The sequence below is a fragment of the Vidua macroura genome, chromosome 4 (genome assembly GCF_024509145.1).
Source record: "Vidua macroura isolate BioBank_ID:100142 chromosome 4, ASM2450914v1, whole genome shotgun sequence".
NCBI lineage: Eukaryota > Metazoa > Chordata > Aves > Passeriformes > Viduidae > Vidua > Vidua macroura.
The window spans coordinates 2,900,843-2,912,889 of NC_071574.1; the positions used below are offsets into that span (position 1 = coordinate 2,900,843).

The 12,047-nt window shown below is 51.3% G+C and overlaps 1 protein-coding gene across 2 annotated transcripts in view; it reads right to left on the reverse strand.

Annotated features, from left to right (window-relative positions):
- Positions 1–132: 132 nt before the first annotated feature.
- Positions 133–12,047, reverse strand: part of ADAMTS3 (ADAM metallopeptidase with thrombospondin type 1 motif 3) — a 60,406-nt gene continuing 48,491 nt past the window's right edge. For both annotated transcript variants that reach the window (XM_053975128.1, XM_053975127.1), the window contains exons 8-22: positions 11,735–11,840; positions 11,297–11,440; positions 10,756–10,888; positions 10,122–10,235; positions 9,379–9,524; positions 8,824–8,999; positions 7,823–7,956; positions 7,277–7,400; positions 5,609–5,689; positions 4,745–4,908; positions 4,467–4,632; positions 3,913–4,045; positions 3,342–3,549; positions 3,104–3,221; positions 133–1,532 (exon numbers count right to left, since the gene is read on the reverse strand). In XM_053975128.1, coding sequence (XP_053831103.1) covers positions 964–1,532; positions 3,104–3,221; positions 3,342–3,549; positions 3,913–4,045; positions 4,467–4,632; positions 4,745–4,908; positions 5,609–5,689; positions 7,277–7,400; positions 7,823–7,956; positions 8,824–8,999; positions 9,379–9,524; positions 10,122–10,235; positions 10,756–10,888; positions 11,297–11,440; positions 11,735–11,840 — 2,516 coding nt within the window. In that variant the 3' untranslated portion in view covers positions 133–963. The remainder of the gene's footprint in view (positions 1,533–3,103; positions 3,222–3,341; positions 3,550–3,912; positions 4,046–4,466; positions 4,633–4,744; positions 4,909–5,608; positions 5,690–7,276; positions 7,401–7,822; positions 7,957–8,823; positions 9,000–9,378; positions 9,525–10,121; positions 10,236–10,755; positions 10,889–11,296; positions 11,441–11,734; positions 11,841–12,047) is intronic.

Below are 12,047 nucleotides of genomic sequence, written 5' to 3' on the forward strand. Positions count from 1 at the left end.
GATCAACAATTTCTCTACAGCAGTTGAGCAGCTTCGATATCCATACGACACAGCATCTAATTCCATCTCCTGATTTGATCTTGGCAAAAGGAAGAGTCACCTGCCCTCAGTGTAAATATTTAGTACACAAAATACTGTCAAGAAACCCACTTTTAATAAATATCTGTAGCTCTCACTCCTATACACAAGTACTTTACAGCGCCGTGCTGGAAGGAGCGCGGCCGGCTGGGCTGGGACAAGGTGGGGATGGACATAAATTAATTATTGCAGTCGGATGCGCCGTGGGCGGGGAGGTTTGGAGTTGATCCACGCCAGAAATATAAATATCTCTCACACCTTGAAATCCACCTTGAAACTGCTTTAAACACCAGCCCTTGGAATGCTCACAGGGCAGAACTTGATGGTCGGCACCTGGCACTGGAACAATACAGGTAAACAGTTGTGGGACAGCACAAAACTCTTACAATAATGCTGATTTCCTGCATTTACCCAACAGTTGCAATGGTGCTCGTCTGTTTCCAGGACTTCCAGGGAGTCCTAAGGGTTCATTCGGTCTGTGGCAAGTGTTTCACTGAGTGTCCATGCCTGGTCCTGCCTGCAGTAGGGCATTTCCTACAATGGGGGTGTTCAGAGCCCAAAGCCACAGGGCTGCTGAGGTTAGGGCTAACTTTTGGGCCCAGAGCTGGACGGAGCCCTCAGTGACTCCCGCTCACTGCCAGGAGGGTTCCTTTAGTGTTTCCTCTGCATGTCCCAGCTGGCCAGGGAATGAGGGGTGGGAGGAGGCCGGGAGCACCAGAAAGTGAACCAGCACTTCTTGTCCTTTGTATTTACAGGGGACGACCGGTGCCCTGCAGTGCCCTGCCCGGGGCACGCAGCGCGCTCCGCAGCGTCCAGAGGTCAGGGAGTCACACACAGAGTGCCAAACAGCCCCTTTCCGTGGCTGTCCTGCACAAGCCTTCCTGCTCATCGTTCCACAGGGGCAGCCCTCGGAGGCCATCGCTTCCCTGTGCGCCCCTCACCCTTCCCGGTGGTCCTGGCTGGCGCAGGAGCCCCCGCTGCCATGTTCTCTGCTGGCACCAGAGGCAGAGCTGTGGCCAGTGCCGGGGCACTACCAGAGCTGAGGCTGCTGCTGTTGGCAGGGAACTGGTGCAGGAAAGCCAACAGGCGTGAAGTCTTCCCAGCCACAGGAGCTCTCCAGTGCGGAACGCTGGCACCTCTGGGCTCGGGGCTGGATGGCGGGATGCGCCGCTCAGCCTGCTGTGCTTCCGAAGGCAGCCGGCTTGGAGAGCTGCTCCCGGGCAGGAGCCGAGCCTGGGCGGGCACCGCGGGCGTGGGCACCGTCGGAGCCCTCGGCAGCTTGCCCGGATCCAGTGCTGCATCCCCCTCGGTCCCAGCCCCTCCGGGTGGCGGGAAGCTGCTGCTTCGCCGGCTGCAGGACTCGCAGCACAGCTTGTGGTAGCCAGGGATGGAGCAGTATCGGGCCAGCACTTCCATCTGGCAGAAGATGGATTTGTCTCCCAGGCAAGGCTCATCTGTAAAACAAATGTCCCAGGGATGGGAACCCACTGATGGGCACTTGAGAAATGTCAGCGCATTGTGTTTTTAGAGGAGCACAGACAGCAAATTCCCAGTGCCAACCTCCCAGAGCTCACTCACACACTGGGTATGTCCTACCCACCCCAAATCCCTTCCTTTACAGCCTGAGAGGACATCATCCATCAGTAGCATTAAAGCCAAGGCAATCATCCCTCCCAGAAATTAAATCCCAAGCAATAGCCCTCAGCGAAGCCTTAAAATAGAAAGTTAGAGTCAGATGAAGTTTTGTTCATATTAAGTTTGGTGTTTTTCAGGGACCAAATGGAACTGTAGAACTGACGGAAAGCTGTAACAGTGGGTCACACCTGAGGTGCCCTGAAGGCAGGGATCTGCATCCCTTTCCTCAGGAAAAAGAACTTCCAGAGGCTCTTCTGGAAGCTTTGAACCAAAATCAGCTTTCTGCAGAGAAAGATTTCCTCACCTGGGCACAGGAGCTGCCTCACCGTGGGCCAGAAGTGCATCCAGCCACCACCTTCTCCTGCTTTAAAATAGCAACTGGAGCCTGAGCTCAGGCAGGGTGAAAATCAGCTCAGTTCCAAGGAACTCAGTAAAATACCCCACAAGGACACCAGTGGAGCTGGGGGATGAGGCTTATAAATAGCAAATTCTATGGAATATAGACATGTCATTGTCCTGATCCTGCTGAGCTTCCTCAGAACCCTTACTGGTTCCTGACAAGCCTGGTGTAAAAGCAGCAGCTCTGCATGGGAATACCTGCGCTCCGTGAGGCACTGTGAGGATATTCCAGCCTCAGCATGGAATTCTGGGCTACAGCTACAATTCCTTTTGCCTTACCAGAGTGACAGTGGCCCTCATTTGGTGCTGTCCTCTCATGGTTCATTTTGGAGTATCCATTTGTGCTGGTTTAGATTCCACAACTCCACCCACAGTATGGAGATTTGGGATTATGCTTCTCCACTTCCAGCAGGTTCCATAAGGACCCAAAGCAGATCCCAGCTGTCCAGTCTTGGGGAAAACACCTGCACCTGGCCAGGAGCTCTGACTGCTTTTCCTATCAGCTCCTGAACAGTCTCAGGGCCACCAAGAGGCCCCAATAAACCCCAAATCCTACAGAGTGAATAATCCAAAGGAAGAAATCCATTGTTGTCATAAAAAGCTTCAACACCTGTTTAAAATTCTATGGAAACAATGTAATGGATTCCCTGGAACCTCATTAATGCTCTTGGTTCCATGTTTATGTATTTTTATTCCCTCACTTGGCAGCTTGCATAACTTACCCTGGGATTTAGAGGTCAAGCAGGGTTTGTTTTGGATTGACCTTCACCTCCAGCCCCAGTCTGTGCCAACACGACTTGGGCCAATGTGGTTAAACCCTGTTTGAGCACATGCACAGGACAGACCCCGGCGTGGGGAGCTGTGACATCCTGAGACTGCTGGACTGAACACAAGAGAAAAGCTGCACTCTGCGTGTGACCCCTGTGCCAGCACGGTGCTCTCCAGGGAGGAATCACGCCCCCCACTGCAGCCATTCCTGCCATTCTCTTACCATCGCAGGGAGCGAGTTTACAAGCCCTCACGGATTCCGGCCGTTCCCCCTCGCACCGATCCCCAGCGCGGCACAGCACCTGCCGGCTCTCCGTCCCCTCCCCGCAGGTCACTGAGCACTGTCGGACACAGAGGGCACAGGTCAGGGCATCCTGTGTCACAGCACTTGGCAGGAATTCCCACGTGCCAGCCATGGCTTCTGGGACAGACTGGGGCTGCCCCCAGCCTCCGCTGCCCACCTGGGACCAGGGCCCGGCTTTCCACGGCGCGGGGCACGGCGCCCGGTTGCAGGACCGCCGGCTCTCGGGGCGATCCCCGCTGCAGAACTTGGCGTGGACGGAGCGGTTGGTGCCGTCTGCAAGAGGCTGGATGCAGCGCACTGTGCGGAGCTGGTAGCCGGAATTCCCACATGTTTTGGTGCAGTGTTCCCACTCATCTGCTGCCCAGCTGGGAAGGGAAATGGAGTCAGACACCGTCAACTGTTAACCTTCTTGTCCTGCTGTGGCTGCCTCATCCCTGGAGCAAGCTCATCTAGTGGAAAAACTCCCTTCCTATGGCAGGGGGCTGGAAAGAGATGAGCTTTAAGGTGCCTCCCAACCCAATCTATTCCATTATTTTATATATATATATACACTACAACCACCCAATCAGATTAGCATGGATGCTTACACAGGTAGAAACTCCCCTCCATGTTCAGGAACTGCAGGCTGGCAAGCTGTCAGCATGCCCTCAAATTCATCCCACCCAATCTGGCTGTGGCTACCCTGTCCAAAGGAGGAATCCCTGCCCTCCGTGCCCAGCTGCACTCACAGGGGCTCTGTGCACTCCTGCAGGTTGCACATCCTACGGATGGGCTTTGGCTTTTTGCTGCCTTCGCAGAAGCTGCGATGAACCATCTTGTTGTCGCTCTTCCTGCGGCACCCGTACTTGGTGTACTGGAACCCTGGGAAACATGTCAGAGGAATCAGAAGAATCAGGTCCTTGTTAGAATGTTTGGCTTAAATAGGGTTTTGTGGCCTAATAAATGGGTTTACAAGACAGGTATTTTGGTATTTGCATTCCCCATTATTTGCTTAAGAGCCATGGACAGACCATGAGTACAGGGAATGCTCAGGAGCATCAATGCCTGAGTTTGGGCATCCAAAGTAGCTTTGGGGTCTGAATTTAAACACCAAAAGAAGCCCTTTTCTTCCTGGGCTGGAAGTGTGACACCTGGGAACAATCATGCACTTCAGGTATTTTAAGCCTGAGCCCTAAAATAACAAACCGCTGTTAAAAAAGGGAAGCCAAGAATCTAAATCGTTCCCTTCCCCCGTTTTTTTGGCAATTTGTCACTTGTTACAGGTGCTTCATCCCTGGCTCACCTCCACCGCAGGGTTTGGAGCACTGGGACCAGCTCTTCAAGGCCCACTCGAAGGTGTCCGTGTCCTCCCGCAGCACGTTGTTGCTGTGGATGGTCGGCACCGAATCCTCGTGGATGATGTATCTGTAGGTCAGGCTGGATCTGGTGTCGTTCTCCCGAGGAATGATCTGTGAATAAGCAAACACAAACCCAGCACTGGTACTGATTCCTCTGCTAAGTACAGACACCAAGGTCTAGCTCTGGGATAGCCCCTAAGGCTGAGCTCAACGCGTCACCCACCAGCACCACCACGGCATCATGCAGGGGCCCGTCCGTGTGCAGCGTTTCCGTGTTGTCCTCGATGCTGTACTCCCACTGCACGCCCAGATCGATGAAGGATCGGGATCTGGCCTCCTCCCCTTTCCCATTCAGGATATAGTGTCCTGTAGCCTGGTTCTTGATTGCTGGGAGGAGTGAGAGCAGAGCCTGTCGTGCCTCCCCCGCACTGGCAGCAATCGGGGTGGCACGGGGAGGGGTATTTCCATCAGATTATGAAAATAACAGATTTTCATCACATTTTACTTTGCACACAGGTGTGTCCCAGATGCTAAAATTCATAAGTGATGCTAAAATCTCTAAGTGAAGAGCTGAGGAATAGGAGCCCTGTGGAACTGCCTGGGTTTGGGCTTCCACAGCCCACCTCAAGAGCCAGGTACAGCAGAGACTATGATGATGACGATGATGATGCTTCAATTAGAAGCCAATTCATTAAGAGCTGGAATCACAGAATGGTTTGGATTGGAAGGGACCTTAAAGATCATTCAGTGTACTCTTCTGTACAGCTTTTTGCAATGCACCATAGGAATAATTAAAAGATACTGAATTAGATTAATCCTGGCAGTTCCCACTTTCATGTGAGTCATCACAATCCTTGGTTAGTAAACAGGCAAATTTGGGTCAGTTTAATATTTTGGAGAATTCACATAAGGAGATGTTTGTTTGCTGAGCTGTAGGACTGCAGGACTAAGCCCTGACCAGGCAATTTGGAAAGCCCACATTTACCCAACGCCTTCACTGGATTCTCTCATCCCTCAGGTTCTCCGGCATGAGTACCCCGTGCTTCTTCTCAAGCCTCATACCAAACTTGAGCAGAAAAACACTTACCAAGAAAGTGAGGAGAGGCCTCGTCTTCTTGGATAAACACATGTCGAGCCCCGGGAGGGATATCAAACATCTTAAGGTACCCTTTGGCACGTGCAGGGTCAGTGGAGGCAGCAGGGAGGGAAAGAGAAAGGAACAGCCATGGTCAGGAGCGCAGGGCACGCCCAGTTCTGCTTGCAGGAGAGGGCATCCAGCAGCCACGGAAGAGCAGGGCCAGGAGACATGGAACCAATCGGTTTGTAAAGGGTGGGACAGGCCCTCCCTGGGCTCTTCTCTTCCAGGGAGAGAAGGGACACCAGTTACAGGTGGATTTGCCACTTTCCACCTGGGATCAGTTTAATATTTATGGCTGTGCTGCTCCAAGCAGGATCTATCAACAATTCAGGCACAGAGATGTTTCCTGTGCTCCTCAGCACACGAGGACACAAGCACAAGTCTTTCTCACTACTTTCCCAAATCAGTCCTCAGCCAGGTTGTTGGATTGGAGCTTACTGACTGCCCTTTCAGATGGTCACGTCTGCAGTGAAAGTAAAAAGTTGTTCCCAAAGAAAAGTGATCTTAGTTTCAATTTCAGTTATTTACCAGTGCAAATCACAGGTAATTGGTGTAAAATTAAGGAAGCACTGCCATTAGGAAGACTAGAATCCCTTCTAGGGATGGGTCACAGATCAAGATTTAATCAAGAGCCCCCTAAGTTCTCTGAGTGCATGGCATTTTCATAGTCCTGTTATTTTCTTTTTAACAACTGCAGATTTAATTAAGCAAAATCACTGGATTCTGGGACTACTGGATGTACTGGCACTCTGTCCTGCCCCTGACACCCACAGCTCCTGAGAAAATTCAAGTGAAGGAACAGAAGAGCTGGGAACAGGGAAGATCAGAGTCCCAGCTGAGCAGTGCCTGTGCCCAACAGCATTTCCAGTCTTTTCCTCCATCACCTTTAGAGCACAGGGAACATCAAGATTTTGCCTGGTTTGGCATTACCTGTCCGTGTCTACAGGAAGACAGGATCTCCCATTCCCATGGATGCCTCTCTCCCTACAAGCCATTGCACTTACCCAGAATGTTTTGAGCCTCCTTTGTCCCAGAAAGGGAAACACTGAGCTCCTCTGGGTAAGGGAAAGGCTCCTCTGGTCTTCCCTTAAACAGAACACCTGGAATTAGTGTCCTGAGAGCCGAGTCTGGTCATTCCACTGATTGGGTGTCACCCAGATGCTCTTTACAAGCAAAAGATATAAATTGCATCATAGACAAATGCATTTACAGCAGATTTGGACACATCTGGGCAAGACAACCACTCCATGGAAGTCAGACAATCCGGGCAGGATTTTAGGTTGGGTACTTGCAAAAACTGTTTTCTAGAGACTTGAACTCTTTTTGAGCACCTCTTGCTTACATGTTTCCCTGTAGAAAGAGGTCTATTAGCCTTCTTAATGACCAGGTTACCCAGGCTAGGGAAAATCTATCAGCATTCCCTGAACACCTCCATCACTTCCATATCCATCCACAATCGGAGGCCGATGGGCAGCAGCCTGTCCTGAATAGGCTCAGAGACGGGCCTCATGGGATGGTGCTACATCCATTATTCCCATTATCTCGTGTCTGTGAGTGTCACACAAACCCCAGAGGCAGCAGGAGTTCCAGCCAGCTGTAGGCAGCTGTTATTCCTACCGAGCTTTTTGGGAGTGCGGGTGTAGGTCCCCTTCACGGTCCGGCAGTGGGAGTCGTCCCCGCCGCAGACCCCGCACTGGTCCTCAGCCTTGCTGGAGCCTATTTCCTTGTCACAGCCCACTTTCTGCAGAAAAAAGGGCAAGACTGGATATTAGGAGGGAATTCTTTCCTATAAGGGTGCTGAGGCCCTGGCGCAGGTTGCCCAGAGAAGCTGTGGCTGCCCCGTCCCTGGAAGTGTTCAAGGCCAGGTTGGATGGGGCTTGGAGCAACCTGGGCCAGTGGAAGGAAATGGCAGGGGGCGGAACTGATGGTCTTTAAGGTCCCTTTCAGCCCAAACCAGTCTGGGATTCTATGATAAGAAACAATGAGTGGAAGACAAGCGGAGCATTTCCCTGGAACAGGTCTGTGCCGTTCTCTAATTTAATTTAAATCTCAAGGAATCAGAGGAATACAATGCTGCAAATAAGGAATTTAGAGACATCTGCAAAGTCTCTCTCTGCCTGTGAGCTGTTCCCATGAGCTGTCCCCAGAGCAGGTGCCACTCACCACACATTCCCCACGGACACAGATGCTGTAGGGATCCCTGTAGGAGCAGCGAGTCCCGTCGTGCACCGGCTGCTTCATATGAGCCACATCCCCCGTTTCTCGGGACTGGCAGTACAGGTGACATCTCTTGGGAGCTGTGGAGCCAGGGAAAAGAAAGGGCTGCATGGAGGACAGTGCTCCAGGCGTGTTCCCGACAACTACCCCACCGGTGGAGCAAGGAGTGAGAAGGGACAGTCAGGTTTGGGGGTGAGGATGGGGGCCGAGCAGTGGAATGGGGTGGTTTGGGAAGGAACGCGTGGATTGTGGGGAATTTTTGGGGGAAAATGGGCATTTTGGGGGGAAAATGGCGGTGGTTTCGGCAGAAACCTGGGGATTTAGGGCAAAACTGGTGTTTTTGAGACACAGTGTGGCCATTTGGGGTAAAAAGTATCCAATTTAGGGATAAACAAGCACTTTGAAGTCATAAAGGTGAATTGTAGGGCTAAACTGAAGGTCTGGGGGTAAATGGGGGATTTGGGGTGAAAACGGAGAAATTAGGGCAAGAGTTGTGATTTTGAGACATAATTCTGCAACTTTGGAGCAAAAATGTCAACTTTAGGGATAAAGGGACATGTTTGGGGGAAAAATTGGCAGTTAAAAGGGCAAATTTGGGTCAGAGTAGGGAAAATGCAGGTTAAAATCAGGGATTTAGGGCAAGTCTGCTATTTTTTACATATAATGTATTACGTTAGGGTCAAAACTGTGAATTTTAGGGATAAATAAGAGAAATGGATTGTTTGTGGCTAAAATGGAAAAATTTGAGTCAGAGCAGGGAATTTGGGTATTAAAATCCGGATTTAAGGCAAAACTATTGATTTTCAGACAAAACAGACAGATGGATGGGGTGGGAACCAACTTATTTGCTTTTCTGGGTGTTCTGGGCCTGTCCCTGAGATATCCAGGCCAAGGGGAATGGCTTCAAACCCTTTCAAGTGTCACTAAAGGCCCAGAGCAGGACGCACGGTCGGGGTGCTCGTAGGGCAGCCAATGGTGTCGGCTGCCCTGGAACTCGAAGTGGGAATTGCGCTGCTGGCACTGCTGTGCCCTGAAGTCCTCAAAGTGCTTCGGACACTCCTCGGTGCTGCACAGCTGGAACTCAAAATTGACCCCGGCGCAATCGTCACCTCCATTGATGGGCCTGTGAGAAGAAAATATTCCAGAGATTTTCATCAGGGAGAAGTTGTTCCCTCTGAGGGTGCTGAGGCCCTAGCACAGGCTGCCCAGAGAGGCTGTGGCTGCCCCATCCCTGGAAGTGCCCGAGGCCAAGCTGGGCAGGGCTTGGAGCAACCTGGGATAGTGCAAAGTGTCCCTGCCCATGGCAGGAGGTGGAATGGGATGGGCTTTAAGGTCCCTGCCAACCCAGACCAGTCTGGGATTCTGTAACTCTATGGAATTCTTGAATTTTTCAAAAATTACCCCATTTCGAGGGGCCTGAACAGAATGTCCACCCAAAACCCAAATACCATTGCAAGTGGCCCCTCTGAGGACACCCAGGCAGGTGCAACTCCCACACCTACATTGGGTTGTTGCACTGGCGCGTGCGGAAGCGAACCCCAGTCCCACAGGTCCGTGAGCAGGAGCCAAACTTGGTCCAGGGTCCCCAGTGTCCATCCTGCTTCAACTGGTTGGTGTTCTTCCACATGCAGTGACCCTTGTAGCACCACTGAGGGAATTAGGACAGGAAACAGGTGAGAACAGGCACAGTACAGCAACATTTTGCTGCTGCCTGGGGCACATTCAGATTGTACAAGCGAGTCTCCTGTATTTCAAAATAAAGGGAGTTTGCTAAAAAAAACCCCAGGTATCTGAGTATAATTTTATAATTGAAAATGGACTGGCAGCAGGACACCCACTAATGGCGATATTAACGGGAAAAATCGGCTGCTAATCCTCAGCCTACACAAACATTTGCCACAGGGTGTCTGGACAGTGAGTTCTGAGCGGCCATCCCACAGTAACAGCATCATCTGCTTCCCTGGATTCCTAAAGGCACTTGACAGAAACTTTGCAGATGAGACAGAACCCAAAAAACGTAACAAAGAGGTCACAGAAGAGGTTTCACCTCAGCTGGAATCTCTGCCCAAAATGCGCTACGGCAAACCTCGTACAGCTCCCAGAATATCCCAGTGGGAAAGCAGAGCTCCTGTTTCACCCCAGGAATGCCAGGCAATTCCCCGCTCCCCTCTGTGCCCTTCAGCCCAAATGGATGTAACTGCTGGTCTTTTTCCCAAGACAAGCAGAGAGCGAAGGCCGGACTCACTTTTCCTGGGGCACACTCGGTGCCATCGAGGGGAGGTCCTTTCTTGGTCTTGCAGAAGTAGGGGTTATCGGGATGGCTGCACCACAGCTGCTTGCACGGATCAAAGGTTCGGAACTGAAAAGCACAAAGGGACCAAATGCAGAACATGAGACTGTTTATACTTTTTGGATGAGCAAGTACTTTTGTATTTTTTTTTACACTTTATTTGTATCTTTTATTTTATTTCTACTTTTTGGAAAAGGATCTAACCCACTCCCATAGATTCCATCTCACACAACCCAATAAGCCTAGCATCTTCAGGGCAGTTCTTATCCCCTGCATCCCCCAGCCCTGGGCTAGTGAAAAGAGGAAAGAAGACACCCAGAAGTGGAACAAAAATGATATTTTTTTTTTTTTTTCCTTTTCTTTCTTGGGATTGCTCTCACCAGTCTGTGCCACGTGGACCATGCTGCCACTCATTTTCCCATTATTCCACAGGACCCAGAGGACTGAATTTCCCCCATAAATATCCCTCTGCTCTTTACAGATCTCTTTAAATACTCCATTAACTTCTCTCCAATGATTATGGCACTGCAGCTCTCCCATCAGGCCACAGCCCCTTGCTGTGTGCCTCTGCCTGGGTGTCTGGACGTACTGCTGTGCACATCCTGTAGCCCACGCCGAAGTCGAAACGGCACTGCTCATCCATGGAATAGTTGATGCCTGGCAGCTCAGGAAGCTTGGGCCAGTCATGCTCAAAGGGGTCGTCGAGAAGACAGTCATAAGAGCTATGGAAAGAGATACAGAAAAAAAATACCGTGAGAAGATGTATACTCCTAATTCCTGCCCCATCCCCGGAACTGCCCAAGGCCAAGTTGGGTGGGGCTTGCTTGGAGCAACCTGGTCTAGTGGAAGGTGTCCCTATCCATGGCAGGGGCTTTGTAATGAGATGTGCTTTAAGGTCCCTTCCAACCCAAACCAGTCTGGGATTCTGTGACAATTTGAGGTCTATTCCAAATCCCGTTGGAGTCAGAGGGGTCTTTCCACAGACTTTTCATCCTGAGCAGATGGGCTATGGAACAGCCCCATGTGAGGGCATAACCTTCATGAGTCAGAGCCTTTCTAACAGGGATTTGAAGGGAAAGAGGGTCTGAAAAAAGAGGGATCAGAGACTGGCTGCACTGGGGAGGCCTTACTGGATGTATCTCCTGAGCTCCTGGCCGCTGCAGCGGGACCAGTGGTAGCGGTGGAAGGCGGCCTGCACCAAGGGGGCCATGACACTGCCCATCGCCGTCTCGTCCCCACATCTGTTCCCTTGCCCATCGTGCTCCATGCCCAGCCTGAAACAAAGAACCCCCCCTCAGAGCTACTGCAAAAACAACTGTAAGGAAAAAGGTATGGAAGAGGTACCAAATCTGACCCACCAGCACAGGTGGTTGAGGAAAGAGCAGTGAAAGAAACTCAAACCAGCTCCTGTCTCCACTGCCTGGACCTCCCAGGTCCCTTCCTGACCTTTCCCTCACCCCAGAGAAAACAAGTTCACCCTGCCTCCCCTTCCTTTCTTCCCCCACTTGTCTCTCCATTGCTTTAACCACTACTGCGTTCTGTGATCTGATGGTAAAAGTGGTACTTACACGTGCCCAGTCTCATGAGCAACAACAAAGGCTGATGAAAACCCGTCCTCATGGTTGAGGGTGCAGCTCCGGACCGGGTGGCACATGCCCGTCACAGGAGCATATCCTACAGAGAGACATCAGGGCTGAGTCTTGTGCTCAGCACATGGATTTTAAATGAGAACCCCCAGTAAACTTCCTTAGGAAAAGCTAACATTGCTCTAAGGCCAGGGCAGCCTGCCTGGCTCCTCATCCTGACCAGTGCCAGCTCTGACACACCCTGAACTTTGGGAGTTCCTGCCCATTATCATTAGCTCCCTGAGGCCAGAGGATG